General features: G+C 40.6%; 4 protein-coding genes and 1 long non-coding RNA gene across 5 annotated transcripts; 3 read left to right on the top strand and 2 right to left on the bottom strand.

Annotated features, from left to right (window-relative positions):
• The first annotated feature begins 170 nt into the window (after nucleotides 1-170).
• Nucleotides 171-11,038, top strand: sfi1 (SFI1 centrin binding protein). Its single transcript, XM_031287473.2, has 31 exons — nucleotides 171-756; nucleotides 836-907; nucleotides 1,021-1,131; nucleotides 1,212-1,306; nucleotides 1,441-1,558; nucleotides 1,650-1,752; nucleotides 1,885-2,041; nucleotides 2,200-2,361; nucleotides 2,495-2,565; nucleotides 2,652-2,744; nucleotides 2,838-2,935; nucleotides 3,080-3,146; nucleotides 3,293-3,423; nucleotides 3,539-3,620; nucleotides 3,706-3,884; nucleotides 3,987-4,062; nucleotides 4,353-4,448; nucleotides 4,538-4,614; nucleotides 4,721-4,823; nucleotides 4,909-5,005; nucleotides 5,594-5,754; nucleotides 5,843-5,917; nucleotides 7,264-7,338; nucleotides 7,432-7,608; nucleotides 7,683-7,885; nucleotides 7,967-8,038; nucleotides 8,195-8,462; nucleotides 8,540-8,636; nucleotides 8,779-8,911; nucleotides 8,993-9,092; nucleotides 9,969-11,038. Exons 1-31 carry the CDS (start codon nucleotides 593-595, stop codon nucleotides 10,134-10,136), a joined length of 3,681 nt encoding a protein of 1,226 aa, XP_031143333.1. The 5' UTR covers nucleotides 171-592; the 3' UTR covers nucleotides 10,137-11,038.
• LOC118495326 lies at nucleotides 2,540-5,669 on the bottom strand. The gene is made up of 3 exons (XR_004897699.1): nucleotides 5,553-5,669; nucleotides 3,697-4,042; nucleotides 2,540-3,568 (listed from the first exon to the last, which is right to left on the bottom strand). It is a non-coding gene; the product is annotated as an uncharacterized LOC118495326 (long non-coding RNA).
• On the top strand, nucleotides 10,472-19,056 carry zgc:172271 (uncharacterized protein LOC100000381 homolog). Its single transcript, XM_036002452.1, has 18 exons — nucleotides 10,472-10,730; nucleotides 11,114-11,277; nucleotides 12,444-12,543; nucleotides 12,635-12,811; nucleotides 12,941-13,103; nucleotides 13,232-13,296; nucleotides 13,864-14,021; nucleotides 14,146-14,332; nucleotides 14,413-14,561; nucleotides 14,662-14,752; nucleotides 15,586-15,633; nucleotides 15,730-15,912; nucleotides 16,126-16,273; nucleotides 16,691-16,773; nucleotides 16,876-17,060; nucleotides 18,399-18,585; nucleotides 18,692-18,832; nucleotides 19,032-19,056. The coding sequence occupies exons 1-17, from the start codon at nucleotides 10,676-10,678 to the stop codon at nucleotides 18,733-18,735; spliced, it is 2,187 nt and encodes a 728-aa protein (XP_035858345.1). The 5' UTR covers nucleotides 10,472-10,675; the 3' UTR covers nucleotides 18,736-18,832; nucleotides 19,032-19,056.
• On the top strand, nucleotides 19,046-22,205 carry sirt4 (sirtuin 4). Its single transcript, XM_031287583.2, has 4 exons — nucleotides 19,046-20,056; nucleotides 20,347-20,831; nucleotides 21,427-21,721; nucleotides 21,816-22,205. The coding sequence occupies exons 2-4, from the start codon at nucleotides 20,347-20,349 to the stop codon at nucleotides 21,966-21,968; spliced, it is 933 nt and encodes a 310-aa protein (XP_031143443.1). The 5' UTR covers nucleotides 19,046-20,056; the 3' UTR covers nucleotides 21,969-22,205.
• A 3,307-nt stretch (nucleotides 22,206-25,512) lies between these two features.
• c6h1orf74 (chromosome 6 C1orf74 homolog) lies at nucleotides 25,513-26,432 on the bottom strand. Its single transcript, XM_031287591.2, has one exon. It carries the CDS (start codon nucleotides 26,365-26,367, stop codon nucleotides 25,552-25,554), a length of 816 nt encoding a protein of 271 aa, XP_031143451.1. The 5' UTR covers nucleotides 26,368-26,432; the 3' UTR covers nucleotides 25,513-25,551.
• Nucleotides 26,433-26,443: the final 11 nt, after the last annotated feature.

The following is a 26,443-nucleotide window of genomic DNA, read 5'->3' as shown; positions in this document are numbered from 1 at the left end:
TTGCTTTGTAGAGGTATAATTTACGATAAATTTAGAATATTTAAGCGGCATTATTTGGGGCAGCTACTCATTGTCTTGAGTATTTGGGGTTTGCCCGATTTGTCACTCAGTCAAGACCATCTGCCGGTGCTTCTTTGTGAAACCGTAAGACCCGCCCTCACGGGCTGTCCAGGACTACATTGCGCGTAGCCACTACTCTGGAAGGACCCTGGATGTGTTCCTACCGCACCAAATACAATTCAAACTGTTATATAGAAAATAATGGTCGTATAACCATCACTTCAGTTCCAGCCTGATAAGATTATTAAACAGTGTGAAAACGACACACTGACACCCCCCCGAACTCAGTAGTGTGTACCACGCAGAGCATCGGCGCAACCTGTTGCTGTTGACGACTGGAACAGACCAACAGACCCTAGCGTCACACCAGCGTTCACGTGACAAGGAAAAACAAACGCGCGGCACTAGCTAGTTACCCAAACAGTTTCTTTAAAATTATATATACTTAAAACTGCGGTAAGGTTTCGGTCTTTGTTGCTTTTATTTCATATATGATGGTGTGGTTCTACCGTTCTGTACATTAGTTAATATAATGCAAAGTAACGCCAGAACGCCAGATCCAGTAAGACCTCGACCAAGCTGTGTCAGTTCTGGTGGTGAAAGAAAACAAGTCCGCAAAGTTCATACCAGAAAGGTTCCTTACAGAGTTGGATACGGCTGGAACAAAGGTGGAAGACTCAAGGAGCTAAGAATAAGGTGCTGATACACTTAATTTACTGTATTGCCACTTTAATCTATCACGTATAACTTAAACTAACCTTTTAAAACACTGCAGGCACTTGGCAAGGAAGTTCCTGAAGATATGGATGCAGAACACCTTTGGCCGAATTCTTCCTTATAAAGCCAAGTAACATGTTACACTCATTTTGCAAACTGGAGTCGTTGAAATAAGAAATAATTTAATCTTTAAAGCTACGACCACAGTTTGTTTGCGCTTTCAAATAATATTACACATTGCAGGTCCCACTACAACAGCGTGCTTTTGAGACGGACCTTTGAAGGATGGAGAGACGAGTGGTGGATGTCCAGGAGGGAATGGAGTCTTACATTGCGGGCAGAGTGTCACTACAGGTACACAATACACTCCTGTACCTCAGACAGCTGGTCACAGGTAGTGGTTATGTCTTGTAATGATGTATTTTGTGTTGCAGATATTATCTGTATAACTTGGCTTTCCATAGCTGGCGAACATTTCTGTCATTGCAGAGGGAAAAGAAGAGCAAAGTCCAAAATGCTCAATCATTTGGTATGATTTTGGCACATACAATGAGAGTATATCGTAGACTGTATACAACTATATATATATATAGCTTTGTGTTTTGTTAGATATCAAAAGCAGCTGTTTTTGTCATTATTATTTCATTATATTTCCTTATCTAGCTAACCGGCAACGGATGCGTCTGGTTTGGGAACGATGGGAGGTTTTCACAGAAATGAGGCAAATGAAGAACAGAATGCTTGAATCGGCTCTTGAGCTGAACAGACTTGCAACCTTGCAGTAAGATTGTTGTATTTACAAATCAGACCTACACTTAAAATGTTTAGTGGATTATTGGTTTTACGCTGTTGTGTTTTGTTCATCTGCGCAGTTCAGTGTGGAGCTTGTGGCAAACTCGGCTGCAGCAGCATCAAGTCCTTCACACTTTAGAGGATCAAGCCCTAAAACAGAAGGCACTATCTTTACAGAGCAGGGTAAAGGCATAATAATCCAACGATATCCCATGACTCATATCCTGTCAACATTATGTGTGATGATGAATGCTGATCTCCTTCCTTTGTGTTTGGTGTGGTGATGTTTAAACATCTATTTTTTTTATTCCCAAGACTTGGCTTCATTGGACAGAAATGCACACAGCTGCTTGTTGCCAGAAGGAGAAAGAATCCAAAGCTGCACTTCATTTCATCCTCAGACTAAAAAGAAAAGCATTACATCATTGGAAAAGTTATGTGTCTTGTCTCCAAACCAAGAAAAAATCACAAGGTCATTATAACTTACCTGTCTTTCTTCATTTAATAGAAACCACAAGCTCATTCATACATACATGTCATGTTGTTATTTTTAAGCCTGGTTACTCAATTTTCTCTTACAATTTCTTTTCTGATTTCTTTTTTTTTTTTTTTTCATTTTTTTTTTTTTAGCTGTGGTTCAGCGTACCTGCGTCCTCCATCTGGTGATGATGTGTTGGAGTAAATGGAGCAGTGCGTTGCATCGTAAACAGAGGGAGGAGGACCGTTTGCAAGCTGCAGGGCACTTGGCCATAAAGAGCACCCAGCGCAGAGCACTTGAGCGCTGGAGAGCTTGTATCCTAATCCAAACATAAAATAAACACAGCTTCCTTTTTCAACCAACTACAGCATCATACGTAGTCAACTGAGGGATAGTAAGGGCTTATAATTATCAGTACAGTTGTTTGATTCTTGAGCTTGTCAGTAGATGTGACGGTGTGCAGAGAAGAGGCTGAAAGAAACAGGATTGCAAGTCAACATCATCATCATCATTTACTGGTAAGATAAAGAGTAAATTAAGCGACTGCATGTAAGTAGAGAGTGCAGCCATTTAATGTATTGATCACTGTGTGTTCTTGTTGCAGCGTGCTGGACTGATGGGACTTTCTCTTAACGTCATCGGGAACAAAACGCACCGACTGAACAACAACATGGCTGTCCAACATTATCATCAAACTGTAATTGATGAACGCTCTATCATCCTGAAATTACACAGTCAATTACATATGTTAAGTAACGTTCTATACATTCAATGCTTGTGTTTTTCTTAGATGGCATGTAAGTATTGGAAGCTGTGGCAGGACCGTCTGGAGGAGGCTGAAGACAAGAGCTTTCAACCCCTAACAGAAATGGCACTGACTAACCACAGGTGCTTTTATTTACATGTTTGCCCTAGAGAGAAACATATATTGATTGCTTTAGTTTTTAGCATCAAAGCTACAAACATGTTGCATATTTCATATAAAGTTGTTCCTGTTTGCATGATTTGGATATAAATGTGGACTTGTTCTAGATCATTCCTGTTGAGCAGCTGTTTACACCACTGGAGAGAGAAACTTGCTGAACAGAGACGCATGCAGGTATTCTTAAGATCCAATACAAGAACAGTACTTAAAGAGCAGAGATAAGGACACATTATATTAAAGTTATAAATGTATTCAAAATGTAGGTAAACATAGTGTGTAGTATAGTTTAATTGCAAACTCAAAAACATGTTTTTCTGCAGAAATTGGAGCATCGTGCAGAAATTTGGTTTGCTGAACGCATGTTGCCTCGTTGTTTCGACTTGTGGGTTGAGTTCACTCTGAAGAGAAGACTCCACAAACAGAGAAGACACAAGGCAGAAGTCTATAACCAGTTAGTTACCAACCCCCCCCCCCGATTTGTACTTGTGTTGTGATTAATTTCCAGACCAAGCAGAGTTGACCTGTCTGTTGCCTCCACATGATTTGTTTGATCACTGTGTTATCAGGCAGCGTCAGTACACTTTGGTGTTTTACACCTGGTGGGGACAATCAGAGAAACACAAGGAGCAGATGCTTTCTGAGCGGATGGTATGTTAGCTATAAATGGAAACAAACTACTGCATGTTGAGTGCAGGTGTGTATCAGATACTGACAGATAACTCACTGTTGTCAGGCAATTCTACACGAGGAGCGCTGCCACTTGCAGAGAGCCTGGACTCGTTGGAGACAACGGACAGAGCAGCAGATCGAAGAAGAGGAAAAACACAAGGCTTCAGACCGTCTGTACCTGCACAGAATGCTTCACAAGACGATGACACAGTGGAAGGACAACAGCACAGAGATACGAGACAAGTGAAGCAAACTAAGTGCTGCAGAAGTGTTTGAGTAGAATGGTGAAACTTGCTCGTCTGTTGGCTAACACTTACCTTTGAACGCATCTGTTTGCATTGTCAGGAGAAATCGAGAGCTGCAGGCTTGTCATCAGGGTGACCTGCGCTGCATGAGATGGGCTGTGGAAAAATGGAAAAAGGTAACTCTGTAGTATTTGCTGTACTGAACACGTGCTTGAACACATGTTCAGATTATATTTGATAGGCATCTGTTCTTTTGGCTCAAGGTTTAAAGAAAGACAGAAACTGACCTGTTTATGTTACAAGACCTACATACAGTATGCATCTCATTTAAAAGCTCACCATTAGATTATAACACAGCTCACATCTGTTTACAATGTAATTTGTATATTCATATTTTTAAGAAAATCCAGGAAGCATAGGTGTGTGTGTGTGTGTGTGTTTTAATAGCTCTTGTGTGTTTGGTCAGTTTGTTCAGAGCCAGAGAGTGAAAATAAGCAGACTGAAGCAGATGCAGCATTACCATGAAGTTAAACTCCTCAAACGCGCGTTTGTGGCCTGGAAGGTACATCTGCATCTGCTGTAATCGCATAATTTCTTAAGGTTGGCGTAATATAGATAAAGCTGATACACTGTCACCTGCTGCATTCACAGGCACACCATCTACAGATGTGTCAGATCTATGGTCATGCAGAGGAACTTTACAGGCAACAAAAACAGAACCTTCTCAGGTATTGAACACAAATTCTCTTTTGAGGTCTGACATCTGTTCCCATTTTCTCCATTTGAATGATTCATGTCAGCTTTATCTCCTCTGTCTCAATATTATCTCTCCAGGACGGTTCTGTGTGTTTGGAGGGAGAACGCAGTGCTGCACGCAGAGAACAGGCTCGCAGAGCAACGAGCACAGAGTCACTTTCTGCATTTCCTTCAGCTTAAGGTTATAAAGCAGTACAGTGCCCTCATATGCAAAACATCATAGTTGTTCCGTTGCTTACTGCTGTTTCTGTGCAAAATCTGTCTAGGTGTTTCTTGCTTGGAGAAAAGCAACAGCATGTGCAGTGTCAATGCGCCACCAGCAGTGGGAAGCAGTCAACAAGGCTCAGAGGTCCATAAATCAAGGTACAACATAACTCCTTACAGTGGCCACATACAGTACAGTATATTTTCAAAACAATTCCAATATTTATTTTCTGTTAGCAGCTCAAGTTTTTTCTGTGAATGTCACTTCCCTTCCCTGAATGTCACCTTTTCTAAGTATTTTTGTAGTAATGTACATTTCTTACACCTACAGCAGGAAGCGTTAGTTAAATGTGATTTGATTAGCTCTCAGGCTTACTGCTGACAGCTGATTGGCCAACTTTCAAAAGTTGATATGCAATATAACACCGGCTGTAATGAAGAGAGACCCTCACACAAAGAAAACCCAAATGATACAGACCCAAGAAAAAAAATTGTTACAAACCGTTTGACAGTTTAAGTTTTGTAAACATTCATTTCTTAAAAAAAAAAAATCCTTTCCACAATGTTTTCTTATCTCACAGACAAATGCGAGCCATCGTCATCTACTTTGACTATTGCATCACTGTTTTCATAGTATTTCACCTCTGATTTGACAACTATTAAGTAACTTTTGGGTCAGAATACTGTTAAGATTAGACACATGTACCTGAATTGTTCACACTTTTTAGCTTGATGTTTCCTGTTTAGTGCGGCTGCTGCGGTCTTTCAGACAATGGAGGAAGCAGACCAGGGATGCCCGGAGAGAGAGGATATGCATGGAAAAAGCCAGGCAGTGCCACGACTCCAAACTCCTTTCTAAAGCAGTGAAAGCCTGGAATAAGCATCACAACCAATATCAGAAAAATAAGGTTGTAACTTCATTTCCCTTTAACTGTTGTATAAAGCCACACTGTTGTCTTCTCAACGCAAGTTTTGAAAAATGTGATTATTTCATAGGTAATGAAACGACAGGGAATCCTTCTCCTGAGATTAAAGATGTACCAGACGTACTTTGAACAGTGGAAAATGAAGGTTTGTTGATATTCTTTTTAACACTTTAGCCTTCTAAACACATGAATTTACACATAAAGATCACGGTGGTTGTCATTAAGAGCAATACTCAGCCAGTAAAACCAGTTGTATAATGTCCTCTGTGGCTTCGCTTATTTGTATTCCAGTACATATATTATTTGCATAAGCTATGTGTGTTCATTTAAATCATGAGAGAAGCAGAGATGGTTAGAATGTAAATATACAATGAGAGGAAGAAAATCATCCTGAAGGAACTTCAGAAAGTCTGTGTACAATAGGGAGTTTGAGGGGGATTTCTGTTAGCATATTTCTGATTACATGATTACCAGGAAATTAATACCAATGTTTAAATGCAAGAAGGCCCATTATAAAAGAAACTAGCCTGGAAGGGAGAGGGAAGCCTCCCTGTTTCCTGTGTGATAATGGTAAATCTTACCATAGTCCCTTAACAAAGACATGTTTGTGTAAAAGTCTAATTGGAAGCTGCAGCTGGTGGGAAAGGATTAGAGTAAATAAGAGATGACCTTGGGTTATTCCAAAGTTTCCTTGTGTAATAGTACCTCCACATGGGTGAAACTGTAATAGCACATGATCCTGTTTTGTTTTTTTTAATTATTCATAGAAGAAGAGATACTATATGGATCCCCAGGGGGAAAATAAAATGTTTACACTCTGTTGATATATTACATATTACACACATGCACAAACAGGACCCATGCACTAATAGAGAGATGTCAGAGTAGAAGAAGCCGCCCTGAGCAGTTGGGGGCATGTTGCCTTGCTCAAGGCGACCCTCCCATGTCAAGGCCTGTGGACTGATTAACAGCTGCCCCCAAGTCAAATCAAAGACTCTCAGTGACTTCCAGTCATCCCAACTGACTAGGAGGAGTGTAGCGTGAAAGGTTTAAAAAAAAAAAAAAAAAAATGATGCCGCTTTGCTTATCTGCAAATCCGAAGATTAAAAACACGTTGTGGTTTGTCTGTGTCTCTGTTCGCTTACTACAAATCTATTTAGTGGTTGTTTATTTAACAACGACACCATAGAGACTAAAAGTCAGAATATCTTAACCTCTACTGTTTTTAAAAAAAACTTTTTTTTTGAATTGTCTCACATGTCCCCTAACTTTATGGACTTAGGATATGAAAATAAAATCGCTTGTGTACCCCTTTCAAAATGAATATGTCAGCCAAAAGTAGAGAAGGAAAGGGAGAGAATTGGCCTTGTTTTATTTGTATGATGTTGTTTCTTGTTCAGCTCTCTATATGGAACAAGGTCAGACCCATGCATGTTGTTTGATTTAGTGCAGTTAAACTGGCCTTAACTTTGCTTTCCTTTCTGTGAGCAGCTGCAGCACAGGCGGAGAGAAGCTAAGCAGACGGAGCGAGCGCTCTGGCACTGGTCCCTCACTCTTCAGGCCAAGGTAACACCTGCCTGCACATTCTTTGATTCAAAATTGAATTGTGAGAAATGTGTGCTCACACGGTCTTGATGCTGTTTTGTGAACCTGCTGCAGGTGTTGTACGGATGGAGACTGTGCGTCACAGAGCAGCGCCAAAAACAAGAGCAGGCTGCCAGAGCTGCACATGTCTACAGAGACCAGCTGCTGAGGGAGGGCGTGGCTCGCATCCTCACGTACGCTGCTCACATGAACGATCTCACAACGAGCCTAACACAACACAGCCAAGAGCAGGTGGGTGTTAATTAATTGTCACTTCAGACATTAAATTTGAGTATCATTTCATCAAGTCTGCCTGTGTCCTGCAGAGGTCACGACATCTCCAGAGAGTGGTGAAGCGCTGTGCGATGCGGTGGATGCAGCGGGCGCTGTGTAAACCACGAAGAGAGCAAGAGGTCAAAGGGCAACTGAAAAAGAGCGTGACCTTCTGTTTGACTACACCTGGATTGAAAAGTGTTTCTCCATTTGACTCAGAGGAGCAGGAATCTGAAGATGAAGTGCTTAGCAAGCTGTGAGTCTGAGCCGCTCACAGGCTGTAAATCTCCGTTCCATACTTGGACTCAGTCTTACAGAGTTTCTCATTTTTTTGCAGATCACTCAGCCGTACCCCTCGACGTCAGCCACGACGCTGCGAGGAACTGTTTGAGTCTCCACTGAAAATAAAGTAGTTTTTTTTCTACATAGTCAATATACATTGTTTTTTAATACTAGACTTGGATTTTAAAATTAGAAATTTGCTTACATTGAAACATCATGTTAGAAATCTTTCTCACTCGGCATAAGGCACTGACAAAAGCTTTTCCTCTTCTTTTTTTTCTAGCACCCAAAAGCAGACTGTCGTCACCAGCGCTGAAGCAGCTCCAAAACCCTTGCAGCTTAGTTGTCCTTCACAGGGAGGCCATTGTGCAGTGTCATCCTGCCTCCATCCTGCTAAAGTCCCTGTTACCTCCACATGTCAGAGCATCATCACATCGAATGTGTCACCCTCTGGACCGCACATGTCTGCTATAGACTGTCCTCAGGAAACCCAAACCCAAGACGTTCTTTTACCCCCCTCTGCTTTTATGACCACTGGGACTGAAGATATGGTAATAATCACCTGTTTGACTTTCAAAGCTAAATTAAGTACCTTGAATTGGGCTATAACGTCTGCTTTTTTTGCAAGTTGGGGAAGACTAACAGCTCAGGTTTTGAAGACACTTCACTTGTGCTTCTTCATCAGTTTGCCTCCCCCTTTAAACAACACTCATCAGCTTATTCAGGTACGATACCTGCATTTTTTCCCCAAGTATGTTTTTTTTTTTTTTTTTATTCACTATAAAATAACATGATTGTCTAGCTTGGATTAAGCAGAACATTACATATGCCAAGATTTAAACAACTTTTTTGTTGTGCTTCTTCAAGATGTACATCTGAGGGCATCCAGTGGAGAAACTGTAGAAGAAGCAGCGACGGATCCAACTTCAGCTCTGACCAGAGACATGCTCAGCATTCAGCTGGACATGATGACATACCAACAGGACAGGAAGCAGCTCCGGTACGAAATCTGTGACAGTTTTCTTATTGTTCTCACGTTTTTGAGCACAGTTGTAACGTTTGATTGTGTGTGTCGACTCAGGACATGGAACAAACTGAAAGAGGTGTTACAAAGTTGGCTGCAGACAAGTGGAAGGGACGAACAAAAGGAAAAAAATGCTGTTTGTCAAGAGTTGAAGGAGGTAAGAAAATAAGATAATTCTAAAACTGTTTTATAGCCAACAGGAAACAACACTTATAAATGTTGTAAACAGTATGACTGCACAAGGGCAGAATTCTCAGCACTTGCATAATACTTAAATAAGTAGTTTACACTTCAAGGGGCTTTCACACCGCTGCGCGGTTCTCGCCGCCTCCAGTCATCTCAATGAGGGCAGGTGCCGGAGGGCAAACGGTTTCGATTACGGTGGTCGGGTTATGAAGCGCTTGCCGCCCACGTGAATGCACACAGATTTTACTCTGCTGCGTAGTTCACTGTGGTGAACTTCTGTCTGAAACTGCCTGGCTTTGGCCAGCCGCTTTTAAAAACACTTTGCTTTTGGTGGTTGAGGTGGTTGTCAAAGCAGCTTAAGAGATGATGTATTGATGATTGATATATTGTTTCTTAAAGATACAGTCCTCATTTAATTGTGGCACCACAAATCTCCAAATGTCATTGTTAAGTTTAGACAACATTGATCAAGTGTGTCTTCATTTTTTCAAATATATTTCAATTCTTGTGCTGATTTAGGTTCTATGAGCATGGTTTCTCACATATTTATGCAACATGTTTAACCACCTGTAACTACAACCAACTGTGACTAACAAATAAAAAAAGAAAATGAGAAAAATGAATGTTGTATCCACACACTTTGACCGGAATGAGAAAAAGAAACGCTGATCATGAGGAAAGTTATTTAAAGGTGACTTCCCAAATTACTTACACTGAGGGCTTAAATTCTGCATGCATTTCCTTAGAGGTCCTAACCTTAAATCATCGACTGTAAAAAAGTTAGCAATCAGAGGTCACATTAGGCGAAGCGGTATGAAATCACAGTCAATGTTCTTGATGTTGACAGTTGGAGGAGCGCATCAACAGTCTGTCCACTGAACTGGCAAAACGGAAACCAACGATGCTGCTACATGCAGAGAGGATCCAGCATTTACAGACTGCCCTCCAGGCTTCAGGAGTTTCTGTTCTCCATCGGAAAACAGAAAAGACAGTTAGCTCTGTGTTTACAACATGACCGGGAATAGTGCCTCACACACAAAAGTAATTACAACTGCTGATTGTTAAAGTAACACAAAGATTGACACAAGAATTGAATGAGAAAACTGTTCACCAGCTGGTACATATTTTAGATTGAACATGTATACCTCTACTGTACTCAGCTTTTAAGGAAAAAAATCTAAATGTCCACATATTTCTATTTATTCCTGTTGAATATCATGTATATTGTCTTGAAATTAACATTAAAGCCTAGTTCGTACAGCAGCTTCCACTGCCTCATCTATACTTAAAATCTGCAGAAACGTTGGATAGGGGTAGTCCTTGTGACAGACGGTGCTAAATATTTTCCATATGTGTGCAAAAAGTAATTTACTGTTTTCAGAGGAGCTGCCCTTGCGCAATAGGCTTTCTATTTATCCGTTAGTACCAGTGCCTCTAATACTTTGAGAAAAAGTTTCAGGGATTTCAGACTTATAGAAAGTATATCTTTCTGTTGAGCTCTGCAGACTACATCACAACAGATTTGTCCAGATCTTTGATCTACAACAGCACAGAATGCGCGGACTTTATGCCGTTTTACTCTTTTTCATCTTTGTCTGCTGCATCAGGGGTGAGTTATGTTACTGAACTAGTTATTTACTTTCATTGTTAAGTTATTTTATGTTCATACTCACTGTGTTGTTGAACGTTTAAAGTCTTTATATTCTTTTGTAGATGTTTACTTTTGGTTGTTGCTGGCAAGATTGTTGTCCTCTTCCTGGAGCTTTTTGTGGACATTATTTTTTTGGATATTATTATAATAACTGATTTAATAATTATAAATGTCAATTTTCACAGTTTAACAAAATGCAAAGTTTGTTTTAGATTGTATTAATGAATGTGCAAATAAATAAATTAAATACCTGCATCTTACTAAAATATGCATGAAGTTGACAAATAACTAATTCTGTACAAAATGTATATTCATCTCCTGAACTATTGCTTACATGTTAGCTAAGAAGATGCGGTGGTGCACAGTGTCAGATCCTGAACAGAGGAAGTGTGCAGAACTAGCTAAAGCTCTGGTGGCAGTGCTGCCGCCAGCTGATGTGGCTGCTTTTGCCAGACTCTCGTGCATACGAGCGTCCAGCACGACTGACTGCGTCGATAGAATCAGGGTGAGCCATCCTTCACCTTAAATGCAATGTCTTCATTTTTTTTTGCCCTGGTTGCAATCAAGCAACGGAAGTGTGCAAACGACAAAGAAGTCACTGTAGCTGATAAAGTTACGTGTTAAGTGTGTTTTATATGTTCATTACAGCTTAAATTCATACAATAAACCTTTTTTTACATAAAGAATTCTTCTTAACAAATTCTCATACACTAATCGAAAGTAAAAATCTTAGTTGGAAAAGAGAATAGACATTGAAAACAGATTGATGTTGAAAATGTTATTAATCAGATACTCTACTACTCAGTGGTTTTGAGATGATTAAACCCAGAGAAATGTGTTATATAAAGTCTTACAGATGACTTTTCTGGTAGATCTGGTCAGGGGCTTTGTAAAGCTTTCTGCAACAATAAATAAGGCCAAACAGTTAAATTCTTGTTTAGACCCCGACTGATACTGTTTTTTTGAGGCCGATATCGATACTTGAGTTTTTTTTTTAAATCGGATAACAATAAATCGACCGATATAGATTTTTCTACATAAACGTTTTTGATCAATGTCCTTTGTATTAAAGAATTGTGATCACGTGTGGCCGGTTAGCTCAGTTGGTATAGTGGAAGCACATATGCAAGGTTTATTCCTCGACGCAGAATCCGACCTATGACGGTTTTCATGCATGTCTTCCCCCCATCTCTCTCCCCTTTCATATCTCTCTGCTTTCCTATCCAATAAAGGCAGAAATGCCCAAAAATTTAAAATAAAAAAATAAAAAGAATTGTGACCAGGTATGTTCTGAACAGGACATTGTTTAGTTGAAAAAAAACTTGATGGACAGGACCATCTAATGGAGACTGCGTCTAGCTTTGGTGTCTTTGCACTGCAATTTCTTGTTACTTATTAAGCCCCATATATGCCGAAACCTAACAGATTTATCGGTTTAACTCTGTTCTTTATGATAACCTGTTCCAGAGGTAGGTGTGTGTGTGTGTGTATATATATATATATATATATATATATATATATATATATATATATATATATATATATATATATATATATATATATATATATATATATATAGAGAGAGAGAGAGAGATAGAGAGAGAGATAGAGAGAGGTATTTGAGCTACCATTTGTACTATTAAGACTCACTGTGTTAATTCTTTGTTTCAGGCAAACCGTGCTGATGTAGTAACGTTAGATGCAGGAGAAGTTTATTCTGCTGTGAAGCAGTTTGGCCTAGTTGCCATCGCCAAGGAGATATACAGTGACGGTAGGTGTAGGCTACTTGAGATTTCTGAGACACTTCAGCATGTTTCTTCAGTAAACCTGTCTGTGTATCTGTTTGACACTGAGGCCTGCAGGAGGCTGTATTCTGTCTGTGGCTGTGGTGAGAAACATCAGTTTGGACATAAGATACCTGCAGGGCCAAAGAAGCTGTCACAGTGGGGTCCGATGGACGGCTGGATGGAGTCTTCCACTCGGCTTCTTATTGTCCCGCAACTACCTGAGCTGGTCAAAAGAGCAGCCACTCAGTCAGGGTGACAAGATTATTATCAGCTGCCTGTGAAAACAGTGCAGTGTTGAAGTTTATTCTTTCTGATTTCTGTTTTGGCATTTCTGCTCCTCTGGTTTATGGAACCCTGACTTGTTTTTCTCCTCTCGAGCAGACGTCAGTACCTTTTTCAGTGCCAGCTGTGTTCCCGGGGCTTCTGCCATGGCACCACCTCTATGCGCTTTGTGCCAAGGCCAGAAGTCCTACATTCGCCAGAAGAATTACCACTGCGAAACGTCCCACAGTGAGCCCTTCTACAACAGCCAAGGGGCCCTCAGGTCAGGCTCAACAAAGAATCAACAAAGCTCTCAAACCTATAAATCACATTTGCTATAATTCAAACATTTAGACAGTCGAGACAGCATAAAAATGACTTTCTTCTATTGCCTCTTTCACTCTGTCACAGATGTCTCAGGAGTGGGACAGGAGATGTTGCATTTGTGGACCATTTAGCTCTTGAAAGTATTGAAGGTAAGCTATCTTCTAATAGGTTTCTATAGTATCTTATTCATTTATTCTGTCTTGTGGCCAAATAAACATGTCCCTCATATTGTTTTCTTTTTATTTTCTGGAGAAAATCAAACACAAAAAAGTGTTTGGGCTGATCTTTAGTATATTAATTGTCACAATAACCAATGAACTACCAGCTATGATGAGCTGAATACACAGTTTACCACCAACCTGAGTCAGTTGTAACACCTGAGCTCTACCTGCTGCAATAGTTTGCACCAAGCGGAAAAATTGAAAAGCTAAAAGGAGTTGATAAATAATTTTAAAATGCCCAGCGTCTGCCACTTTAAGTGATAGTAGTACAAGTGCAAAAGAGTTCAAACCTAAACATCGACAATTCCAGGGTCACTATGTCTTGTATGAAAAAAAACATTACAACAATATCTGCTTTTATATACTTAATATTAAATAACATTCAGTTTAAAATCAGTTCAGTAAAACACATTGGAACAAAACAGGTGGTTATTAACATATTGTGTACTGGATTGTAACATCAGCTTTCTTTTTATATTCTGTTTGTGCTCTCAGATAGTGATAGAGATGAGTTCAGGTTACTGTGCACAGATGGCACACAAGCTCCTCTCAGCCACTACAGAAACTGTAATCTGGGACGTGGTCCAGGAGGCGGCATGGTCACCAGATTTAACTTTCGCAAGATTGCTCGCAAATTTCTCACGGTGGTGCAGGTACTTTTTTTTTGTTCAATCATTTTCCCACTTTCGCCCACAAATGTCACGCAATTTGTTTCCATGCTACATGTCCGTAGTACCAGAGTAAAATATTCTTAAAGGATTCTTTATTTTTGTTTAGATGCTATTTGGCCAACGAGGAAGAGAGATGCAGCGCTTCCAGCTCTTCAACTCATCTTCTTTTGGAGAAAACGACCTTCTCTTTAAAGATGTGACAGATAAACTAGCTGTTCTGCCAGATGATGTGGATGTCAGTCAGGTGCTGGGGCTCGATTATGTGGCACTCCTCAAAGGTCTCGGACATGAAGGTGCTTACCCATTGTTCATTTTTATATTCGAAACAGACTGGCTGTGATTTTATGACCTCACAGAACCTGTATGTGTTCAGGAAGTTCACTGGAGGACAGTGTTGTGCGATGGTGCTGTATTAGCCAGGCAGAGCAGAAGAAATGTGAGCAGTGGGCTCTCAGTATAAAGTCAGACCCGCTGGTATGTGTCAGAGCCGTCTCATTGCGCGACTGTATCGAGAAAATTAAGGTAAGTAGTATGAATCACAGGATTTGGGGATGTTAACATTTTATCACACTTGAAAAACAACTTAATTGAAGTTGCAACCACCTGTGTACTCTCCCTACAGAGGGACGAGTTGGACGCCGTCTCGCTGGATGCAACTCACTCTTTCATCGCAGGAAAATGTGGCCTTGTCCCCGTGGTTACAGAATATTATGGTAAGACTGTTTACATTCATAAAGTACATTTAGTCACAGCGAAGAGGCTACTCCAAAAGTTGGAGTCTTTTCTACTGTATATTATTGACTAATGGTCTTATTGTTTTTTTTTGCCAACAAGTCTTTTAAGGCATTTATGAAGCAAAAATTGCAATTGGATTGAATATCTTTAAGTGTTGGACTGTTGGTTGGACAAAACATGCAATTTGAAGACGTTACCATGGGCTCTGGGAAAATGTGATGGCCGTCATATTATTTTATTTCATTTTGTTCCTACTGTTTTCTTTCTTTTTGTTTTCTCTTTCATTTGAATTTGTACAAATAATAATAAGGCAATGTTCAAATGGCCATTGTGACAAAATGGAGAAGCCTTGACTGCCCATGATGATAAAAGATATGATAATAAATTATAACTCAAGTGCATAGAAATGAAAAGAAAAAGAACAATAGGTTAATAATAATAAAATAAAAATCTTACATTAAACAAATGATTGATGTAAATATACAAGATCCAACTTCCCTATATTTTCTCTTACTTGTACTGTTGCAGTGTTGTGGATAATGTTATTCTTTTCATCATTAAGATATTGTAATTGAGGCAAATCCGATCATCAGTCGAAGGTATTTCAAGTGCTGCAGGCCTTTCTGCCTGCAGCACTTAAATTCCAAAATAGGTATATGATACTGCAATTAACTGCAATATTCTACCGAGTTTGTCACTATTTTTGTAACTTTTTATGAACTTAATAATTCATTATCATTACATTAGCTGAAGTCATAGTCTTCATTTATTTAAGAAAAACTGTTTCCACTGTGTTCTATTGGACTCTCAGGAGGAGAATGTGTTCCTGCTGAGGGAGCAACCCACTTAGAGACAGACGGTACGACAGCACAGTAAATGAACGACGTGCAGTATTATAGGTAGCTGATATGATTGTCGTCTTTACATTAAAAACTGCCGTCGTCTCCCTCCTCAGTGTTGCCCTCAGTGGTGGGTGTGGCTGTGGCAAAGCGCTCCAACAAAAACATATTCATCGGCAACCTCAGAGGTCGGCGCTCCTGTCATGGCCACATGTACAGTCCGGCAGGCTGGCTGCTGCCATACAGACACACGTTAAGCCTGGAGCATAACAGTAGCTCCCCCTGTGATCCAAACCAAGGTACTGTATAGAATCATTCATGTGGAGCCGCATAAAAAGCTTTATTGAACCAGAATTCAACTTTTTATGGCAATCCTCTTCATGTTATATCTCCTCTCTGTGAGCTGTGACCTCTTGACCTTTACACTTTCTGCTGTTGGCATTTTAAACTTATTATTGCACGAAGTCTCACACACAGTGTAGCTGCAGTTATCCCACTTTGCGTTTCCTCAGTGTACAACGATGTGTTTTGGAAAGGCTGCCTCCCTGGCTCTCAGGGGAATCTGTGTAAAGTGTGTCTGGGAGGCACAGGGGAGGCTGCCACCAAACGCTGCGCTGACAACCACAACGAACGTTACTATGGCAACATGGGCGCATTAAGGTACGCACAGTGGCTTACCTGAACCAGAGCTTTCTGTTCATCTGTGATTGCTGGTGTGGAGCATTGAAAAAGCACATAACTTATCTTTTGTATTATACAGCCATTAAGATAGTTTTGGTTTTATTTGTCCTGGTTTTTGTTTTTCAGATTTGCCGCCACCCTTATACAATTGATGTCAATGGAATTAAGTTTATGGTGCTATGGTAGAAAGTAGTTCTAATTAAAAAAAACTTCTGCCTCCACCTCTATTGTATTTGAGTGGCGGCTAAAAGTTTAGAGACCAATATCTCAAACCTTGGGCAAACAAAATCATAACTACTTGTGTAGCTGGATACTACTATGGCTAAGTGAAAAAAAAATTATTTTGAATGTAATTTGTCTGAACTGAACCTTTAATGCTTGACTCATTATTCATAGGTGTCTGGTTGGAGATCCCAGTGGTAAAAGCTACGGTGACGTGGCCTTCCTCGAGCAACACAACCTTCTTGCCAACATCCTCAGTGAGATTATTCAAGATGAAGTTTTGACACACACACACACTGATGCTAAATATACTGTTTGTTTATTATGTGACAATATACTTTTGTCATGTTGTACTTCAGGTTTGAGTTCCACCGGTTGGGCAGAGGGGTGGACGTCATCAGACTATGAGCTGCTGTGCGGTGATGGTCGTCGGGCCCCGTTGTCAGAGTGGGAGAGCTGTAACCTCGGAGTCATCCCACCGAACATCATCATGACACGGCCGGTGCTCACGGCGCGAGTGTACGACTTCCTCATGAAGTCACAGGTCAGCTTATGTGAACAGATTTATTTTTTAAATAATTGCTAGTGTTTTAAATCAGTTTTCCTTAAACACACTGTGTAGGACTCTGCTGCCTCTTGAATTTGTCAAGAATAGCGTATGTTTCAGTTACGCTCGCTCTGTGGCTCAGCAGCACCTCCACCACTTACAGTAAACCCTTAAAGCTGCTGCTTGGGACAGATGATATGAAAGTCTTGATGGTGCCTTTCTCTGTTTCGCCTCATGCAAAACTCCACGGTGCTTGCCATTGCATTTAGGACAGGGTTATTTCATGTCACAGTTTGATGCTTTACTTCGAGAAATATAGACACAAACAAATAAAAAAGACAAATTTCTTAGATGTGTAAGTTGTCTAAAAACAAGCAGCCTTATTAGATACTTTCCTGAGTAAAATAGTCTAAAATGAGCAAAATTCTGATTTAAATCAGGAATAATCTGATCTGATCTGACTAGACATTTGATACCAGTATTTGGTTTTACTGTACTATGGGCAGTGAAGTATTCACTCCTCCTCCCCTCGGCTCAACAACGCGTTATTATGGATTCCACATAACTTCTAGGCAAGTCCCACCCTACAAAGCAGCGTGATTGGTTGGGGTTAGGCATTGACCTTGAGTGGTTAAGGTTAGGATAGCCGATTGGTCAGGGGATAGGACCTGAACAAATCGGGTTACGTTACCTTGCGTAAGCATGGACGCCTGGCCAATAGTAGTGTGTGAATGCTATTGAAGGGCAGGTCTTGCCTAGACGTTGCGTGGGTTCCATAAAAACACCTCAACGACACCAGAAGCGCATGTCCCCTGACCGCTGCCAGAACCCTGCCCAGTGTACTACCTGCAGCATTGCATGCCAAAGTGAAAGCTAACCCCCGGCTTTGCTGTCGTCTTGGAACAAGCTTTGTCCACTTGGTGTTTTGCCTCACTATATTTGCGTTTTTTTCAGCACTGTGTCCGCCATAGTTGTAGCTTCCTCTAGGATGCATCCTTGCGCATGCAGGGGGGCTACACACCCAGTGCCCAAAGGCTGGTGCCCAGAAATGTCCCGTACACAGCAAAATAAGAAGATACAGGCAGATGGCAGGGTCTCTGCAGATAAAGACAGACACCGCCACACACTTCTAGTGGGTCATAAGTAATGATTGAGAGGGATTACTTTTGTATTATATACATTGTTTTTTTAGGAAAATACAGCATACTGTCCCTTTAAGTAAAAGTAGTAATACCACACTGTAGAAATACTTCTACTGCATTCAAAATTTAAAGTAAATAAGTAATGTACTTTAAAGTATCAAAAGTAAAAGTACTTTTTGTCTAACCTTTATAGGAAACTTTGGCAGCCAACCCAAACGCAGAGTTCAAGCTCTTTGAGTCTCAGCAATATGGAGAAAGTGATCTGCTGTTCAAAGACGCAACTCAGTGTTTTGTACACACAAGCCACATGGACTACCGCTCCATCCTTGGAGAGGAATTTTACAGTCACGCAGAAACTGCCTTCAACTGCACACGCTCTGGTACGACTGTAATCAAATACACTTGCTTTATTGTCAAACAAATAATCAAACTAACCCTCACACTTGTTAATAATGCTAATGTTTACATGTATTTTCCTTACAACAGATATCTTGGAGTTTTGTAATCAAGACGTGTGCAGCATATTCTAATGGACACACAGAAGGAAACGTTACCTTTCTCTGTGCTACTGTGTGCAGTGGTTCAACACTTCATCCACTAACTTGTTTCGTCCATATCTGATGACTGCAAATCATCACTGGTATCATCCTGTTAACAGCTGAGATTAAAGTCAAAACTCTGCTACCTGCTTAAACAACTATCATTTACTATTAACTAACTATACTATAATAAACATGTTAAAGGATAGAGAAAAGCCTTCAGCAACTTCCAGATGCCATTAACTTAAAATGTTATGTTGTGTATACTCTTTCAAAAATACATAACATATTCCTTTTGTATTTTTAGACCTGTATTTTTAAGTCTCACACAAATAAGTTGAGATGATAGGCAGCATTGATACCAAAAGACATGAATACACTTGTAAATATATGGATCTAATATCCATGTGTGTAGGATATGAAAATATAACCCTGTTACATTTTTACATGCACCAAATATATACCTGTATTTGTTATTACATATCAAAGACTGGGGGCCATTAGATATATGGGGATGCCATTTTAAAGCAATGTTTATTAATATTGTTCATTAGTCTTATAGCAGCTCTGAAATGAATGGCCTTAACCCTGGAGGATATACATGTTTACACATTTTATTTAGGACCTTCACACTTGTTTACAGAATGTTTGAGATTGAAGCTCACAGGAAGTGCTACAGCTGAATACAGCTAGGACTACTACATTGTACTTTGTTTATACAAAGTTTGTAACACAATGTACTGTATGTTTTGTACCAATATGTAATGCAAGGTGTGTAATGCAGGTAAGTTGGTGCAAAGTTTTCCAGTCATCTTTTTTTCTATATTACCTGTGTCTGTAAAGTAATAACTTTTATAAATAATTTAAAGATATCAAATCTTTTGGGGTACAATTTGTCATAAAGAATCAAGGATTTTCATCTCACCTTATATAATGGTATGTAAATACCAATACAAAATTGATCACAAAAAAATAGACAGGGATTTTATGATTTTAGTGGCTGCACAGTAATGGAAATAAAAACATTCAGGGATGTTAAAAAGAAATGTGTTAATTTCTTCAGAAAATGGCAAATAAAATTGAACACCATAATCCTTGACTACAACTCCCAGACTACAGGGCGACTGTGTTTAGTGTTACGTAAAACTTGGTATTTCCTGTTTCTGCCACTGTGATAAATGTTCCCATCTAATATCAGCCTGTTGTAGTTTGTCGTGTAACGTTATTCAACACTTTGTAGCTGCTGACACTTAGTTGTACCAGTTATTACAGTAACGTTAAACTGCAGCCACCGTCATAACTCACGAATACGGTATAGTAGCTAACTGACCTAGTTAGTTAAACAAAGTTAGCTAGCTAGTTGACATTGTCTGTTAGCCAGCTGTTGGCTACCGGTTGAAACACCATTAACCCTAAACATTGTAATTCAGTTGCATTAGCTAGCTGTGTGTTGTGTAACTTCTCAGCTTCTTCTGGCTGTTAGCATTCACTTGTACAGGGACTTGTCACCGCCCCTCTATGGAGGAACATGGAGCGGAGCAGACGGTGTAAACAACATGTGTGTTTTTATTTACGTATAATCATCAGTTTGTCTTGCTGTAGATGATATTGCCACGGCGGATCCTTGCAATGCATACAGCACCTGTAAGGAGGGCATCCTCAGTCCCTGCAGGTATGGTGAGTTTTGTACCCGCCTGCAGCACCACTGATGCCCACTCCCTGGAGCTGCTGCAGGACTTTGTGTCCCGCGCCAGACGCCTGTTTGTTATCAGTGGAGCTGGACTGTCCACGGAGTCAGGAATCCCTGATTACCGCTCAGAGGGCGTCGGGCTGTATGCTCGTACTGACAGACGACCCATGCAGTATGCAGAGTTTGTCCGCAGTGCCAAGTCCCGTCAGCGCTACTGGGCCAGAAACTTTCTCGGTTGGCCACAGTTCTCCACCCATCAGCCAAACTCTGCACACAAGGCCCTGCAGCGGTGGGAGGAGAGAGGCAAGCTGCACTGGCTGGTGACGCAGAATGTGGATGCTCTTCATTCAAAGGCGGGACAGAAAAGACTGACTGAGCTCCACGGCTGTTCTCACAGGTGAGGAAACACCCGACACATTTATCATGAACCTAGATTGTGGTCTTCAGATTTGTTTTATTTTGTCCAGGATTCATGGAAAAGCTAGAACTTTTACATATTGGTGCGTGATACGTCATTATATTAGTTTAAACAACAATGATAGTGCCAGTAGGTAATTTATCATTAGTAAAAATACAGCTGAATATTTAAAGGTTCAACCAAATGACATCACACAGCCACACAGATAGTTTTGGTTTTCTTTGCCCAGGTTTTGAGATATCTGCCTTTGATGTATGTTGCCACCCAAATACAATGGAGATGAATTGAATTGAATTTGTAGTGCCCAAAACATTTAAATATTTTATTATAACTATATAACTATTTAATAGTTCAGTAGCAACATCAATCAAAGAAAAGGTTTCATGGTCACTCTGGATAATCCACAGACTCATACGTTCTATTTCTAACATAGAAAGTAGTTGCAAAGAAATCTGTTGTTTTTATGCTTTGAACACCACAAATGAAATCCCATTACCTTTCATTGAATTGTAGACAGGTATCTCAATGAATTATTGGATCAGTGAATTATTAGTGTGCATAAATGTGTCCTCAGGGTGATGTGTCTTGGCTGTGGTGCCATCTCAGCGAGGGAGGAGCTCCAGACACGATTCGTAGCACTAAACCCAGACTGGAGAGCGCAGACGGGCAGCGTGGCTCCAGACGGTGATGTCTTCATAGAGGATGAGCAGGTCCTCCATTTCAGAGTTCCCTCCTGTGAGCAGTGTGGAGGAATACTGAAGCCTGAGGTCACATTTTTTGGAGACTCTGTGAACAAAGCGACGGTACAGTTTGTGCACGACAGACTGGGAGAGTCTGATGCGGTGCTAGTCGCAGGGTCATCGTTACAGGTAGGTCTTTAGAAAATCTGTGAAGAACCTTGGTCAATAACACATTTATTCTGGACTTTTGAATTTAATCGTGCCCTTCTCTGTTATTCACAAGGTATATTCAGGATACAGGTTTTTACTGGCAGCGCGTGATCAGAAAATCTCAGTTGCCATCCTGAACATTGGGCCCACGAGGGCAGATCACCTGGCTGAGCTGAAAGTGAGCGGCCGCTGTGGTGAAGTGCTGTCAGTCATTCAACCTCTCTGACTGTCATGGACATGCAGTTTGGATATTCTACATTAAGCTGGTCAAAACTACCTCAGACCTAAACAGGTAAACAACGTGATCTACTTCAGGATGACTGTCTCAGTTGTTCGCTACTTTTTTTGTGTCACGTAAAAGGAGCAAGCAGCATCTGCACTACTCTGCCAGGAGAATTCACTGCTACGATCAAAGTAGGGCAAAAACTGACGTATCTCCTTTCACCTATTTCATGCAGAACATGTGAAAAAAGTGTGCCTTCCTTAAAGGGGTGATAGAATGGTTATATAGGGTATTTTACACTGTTCCTTAAGGTCTCCTAATAGGGTATGTAACATTGGTTGGGCTGAAAATTGCCCGAATGCTATTTTATTGTGCATTTGGGCATTTTATTATTTACTGTGAATATGACTCTATTTGGAACAAGAGCTTTTCTTCCAAATATGGTATGCTCATGAATATTTAGATGAGCTGCGCGCTGATTGGTTTGAGCTAACCACATAGAAACACATTGGAGACGAGACAGCAGGTCTCATATTTCAGACACTGCAAAGTTCTACATTGTTTGTCGGGCTATTTCGTTATTAAATTCACTTCTGAGACTTTTTTATGCGAGAAATCAACTATTTAAAGCTCAAATATGGGCCGTTTTACGAAAATTGATGGCTAATTGCACATTTCGTAAGACGTGTCGGGCTCCACACAGTCTGACGAGAAAACGGCAACCTCCATACCCAGTGAAAGTCACCGGTTCTCGGTTACTGGACGACCGGGGCTCGGGGCTCCGCGGAGCTGGCTGGCTGCCAGCTGCCGGCATAACTAGAGTATATTTACAGTTTGAATTTCGTCACGCCACTTATATAACATCTACCCCAAGGTCTTATAAAGCTAACAATGGTGTCCGATTTCAATTTAATGCATTTTTGTGAACATTAGGGATTTTGTTAGCTGCTACTGTCCCTTCAATCCTATGGGTAAAGATCGTGGCTAGCTGCAGGCCCTGGAGCTCCATCAGGGCCTCGGCATTTTGTAATCCAGTAACCCAGAACCGGGGACTTTGCGCGGGTATGGAGCGCCGCAGGCTTCCCTTCATGACGGAGATCCAGCTAGCTCACAGCGAGCCGGGGTCTATGAAGTAGGACACGCCGGGCGGCGAGGCAGCATCGGCCGCTGTCACGTTAGCCTGCTGAGCTCCTGCTGAGCTCCTGCTGAACTGCGACACGGTCGGACAAAATTTGCAATTAGCCATCAATTTTCGTAAAACGGCCCATATTTGACCTCTACATAGTTGACTTCTCACATAAAAAGTCTCAGAAGTGAATTTAGTAATTAAATAGCGGACCTCTGGAGATCTGCGTGACCTAGCTAGATTCAGAATACTAGCTGACCTCAGGTCAGTGGTGTAGCCTATGCAAATGTTGGGGCGTGACAAAGACTAGGAGTTGAGATGCTGACGTCAACTTTTAGCTTTGTTCAGATTCGCCCGTTTTCAGCGGCAGTTTCAAAATGTGAGATTTTCATAGTAAAGGGGTATCAATGGGATTTTGAGCTTCTATGTATGTCCTATTTACCCACCGAACTGTCGTTATTCAACTATGACAAGGTAAAAGCGGTTTTGCATTCTATCACCCCTTTAAAAATTCAACTTCCATGCACACAACAGATTTGTGTCAGGTGGATTAATATCTTGGTCCAACAGACGCATCGCCTCTGCCAGGGAAAACAAAAAGACTCGACTGATGCTTTTTTTTATGCCTCTGAGCTGAGGACAGCCGTGGTGTTATGTTTTTGGGTTGTCGAACATGACATCGCCGGAATGCCTGGAGTGAATTTCTTCAACCTTGGCACAAACATCCACTTGGAGGATGAGGATTAGAATTTGGTGGTCAGCGGTCACTGTCACCTCACAAAACATGTTTTTGGCCATAACTCATGAATCAATACACTAAGTATGACAACATTTCACTCAAAAGTCTAATAAGATAAAATGAAGTTGACATTTTATATCCAAAAGGTCAAAGGTCAACTTCACTGTGACATAATGTCAGATGTTGAGGATACTACTGCCATTGCTAGGCCTCCTGCACACTGCCTGCGTGGCGTGAGCGTGTCAGCTGCGTGGCGTGTCCGTTTTTTATTTCGGCTCCCATGTTAACAGGTTAGAGTTTGCACACTGCCTGCGTGACCACGCGGCTGAGTAATATAAATAAATAATAAATTATCTCAAAATAATAAGATTTTCAAATATTGCACCTGTCAATACAGAACGAAATATTCTGTAGCCTATTTTGCCGTCAATACTGCCGACGTTGTCTTTGCTGTAATCAAATCAGTATATATTTATGTTTACGTTTATGGGAAACATACATGTGTACAGACAAGGCTAGCAGCAGCAGCGCCGCGTCAGACACGTTTCTGATGTGCAAAGATATAGAAAACGCCACGCAGCCAGCACACAACAGAAACGCCACGCTCACACCACGCAGCCTGTGTGCAGAGTATGGACAGACATGGATATAAACTGCAACTTGACTGGTTGGCGGAGGCATACAACCGCGAGGAGGTCATTCTAGTTTATACGAAATGAGCTACAAGCAATACTGTATTGTATCGAAAAAATGGGTTAAGCTATCTTCTTCTTTGTGGAAGTGCATGCTGTTATTGCACAAAGGTTAAAATCATGTAGGTAAGACACAAAAAAGGTGATTTGACAATGTTTTTGAAACTTTTTCAAAAGAGAATACAAAAAATACTGCAATCAGCTGGTATTAAAGGGTGTGATTTGTGCTATCCTGGAATTATTTAGTTTGTTTGCTAACATTGATACAGTAGGTGTACATTTTAAATGCTTATAGTCAATAGGATGGACCTTTTTTTCAAATTGTTAAATGAAACTATACAAGTACGAGGCTTGAAATTACAAACCGTTTGATCATGTTTTAGCTGAAACTGATGCAAATGTAAATTAAATGTCATGACAAAAACATTGTGTTTTACTTAATTAAAATACGTATTTTCAAAGCAGTATAGCACGCCCTACATTAAATGAAATGTATTTGATCACTTTCATCACGTGTCATAATGTAGGTTGTATGTGCACGTCACTCAGACTGGGTTGTTAACGCAGGGTTTGAATTAGGGCTGCAACTAACGATTATTTTCAGTCGATTATTTTCTTGATTAATCGATTAGTTGTTTGATCTATAAAAATGTCAAAACATGGTGAAAAATGTGGATCAGTGTTTCCCAAAGCCTAAGATGACATCCTCAAATGTCTTTTGTCCAAAATTCAGATATTCAGTTTACTGTCACAGAGGAGAGAAGAAACTAGAAGATATTCACATTTAACAAGCTGGAATCAGAGAAATCTTATTTTTTTTAATAAAAAAAATGACAAACGATTAATCGATTATCAAAATAGTTGGCGATTAATTTAATAGTTGACCACTAATCGATTCATCGTTGCACCTCTAGTTTGAATACCACTGTACATTAAAAAAAAACCTGTTTTGACACAGTTTAATGGAGTGATAAAGTAAAAACCACATATTCTTTAACAATTTATTTTAAAGACAACTTCATGCTTGCATTACAAACAAACTGAGGGCAGAGTGACTGTGGATTGACAAACTGTAAGATCCTTTAGGACATTTTGCTGCTGAAATCTTTCTTGTAAACAAAGCTTCCAGTTTTCCAGGTTGGACTGGACCGCTTTAAGCAGAACAGCCGGGACGCTGAAGGAGTACAAACAACATCTGTGACCTGCGGTGTCTGCCTGCCATGTTGCTGAAGCTGTAGTCACCATCAGGGGAGTCATAGACAGACAGTTTTCAAAACTCTTGGTCTGATCAAACCAGTAAGTGACGGGGAAACCCAATAAAATACCAAACGCTGTGCACAGGTTCCACTCCTCTGATTTCTCTCCAACATAATGAGGTTTCTCAGCCTCCTTCAGTTGTTCAAACCCTCTCAGGAGAAGCTGTAAATCGTGTGTCATGCTCTTCAGCTCTCCTCTGAGCAGGCCAGCGATGGTGGGCTTCTCCAGTGAGTGGCAGACATCAATAACGGCCACGTTGTTATCATGAACCAGTTGTTCTACATTTGATCTGACCGTAAGTGGATTAATAATAAGAGTGTTTCCATTTAAATCCAGTGTGAGAAGTGACTTAGACACAAGCTGGGAAGACTGCAAAGAGCTCAAATACTGTTGCACCTGATCTGCACCGGCACCGTTGCTATCGTACAATAAAGCCGGTTTCAATCCCAAATCAAGAGCTAAGACCTGAACAGCCAGATCCAGACTCTGAGGGACGGAAAGAGATTTTCTACCAGCAGACAGACATTTACGAGCTGCAGCAATAAAGAGCTCCTGAGTGGACATAGCTGCAGAAATCACATCACACATGATTCAAATTTAAACATTAAATGAAAGCTATTTCAAAATCTATGGGACAACGAAAACTGATGAAGCTGATTTGGGT

Source organism: Sander lucioperca, chromosome 6, assembly GCF_008315115.2.
Source record: "Sander lucioperca isolate FBNREF2018 chromosome 6, SLUC_FBN_1.2, whole genome shotgun sequence".
Lineage (NCBI taxonomy): Eukaryota > Metazoa > Chordata > Actinopteri > Perciformes > Percidae > Sander > Sander lucioperca.
Note: the sequence above shows the minus strand (reverse complement) of the source record. Positions and strands in the feature narration are given on the sequence as shown.

Bases quoted from the DNA above. Each gene is read 5' to 3' on its own strand.
- sfi1 (XM_031287473.2), top strand. From the start codon at position 593: ATGCAAAGTAACGCCAGAACGCCAGATCCAGTAAGACCTCGACCAAGC. The intron at 757-835 runs GTGCTGATACAC...AAAACACTGCAG, and splicing joins CTCAAGGAGCTAAGAATAAG to GCACTTGGCAAGGAAGTTCC. The intron at 3,147-3,292 runs GTATTCTTAAGA...GTTTTTCTGCAG, and splicing joins CTGAACAGAGACGCATGCAG to AAATTGGAGCATCGTGCAGA.
- sirt4 (XM_031287583.2), top strand. From the start codon at position 20,347: ATGATATTGCCACGGCGGATCCTTGCAATGCATACAGCACCTGTAAGG. The intron at 20,832-21,426 runs GTGAGGAAACAC...ATGTGTCCTCAG, and splicing joins CTCCACGGCTGTTCTCACAG to GGTGATGTGTCTTGGCTGTG. The intron at 21,722-21,815 runs GTAGGTCTTTAG...GTTATTCACAAG, and splicing joins TCGCAGGGTCATCGTTACAG to GTATATTCAGGATACAGGTT.
- zgc:172271 (XM_036002452.1), top strand. From the start codon at position 10,676: ATGCGCGGACTTTATGCCGTTTTACTCTTTTTCATCTTTGTCTGCTGC. The intron at 11,278-12,443 runs GTGAGCCATCCT...TCTTTGTTTCAG, and splicing joins ACTGCGTCGATAGAATCAGG to GCAAACCGTGCTGATGTAGT. The intron at 14,333-14,412 runs GTGCTTACCCAT...GTATGTGTTCAG, and splicing joins CAAAGGTCTCGGACATGAAG to GAAGTTCACTGGAGGACAGT.
- c6h1orf74 (XM_031287591.2), bottom strand. From the start codon at position 26,367: ATGTGTGATGTGATTTCTGCAGCTATGTCCACTCAGGAGCTCTTTATT.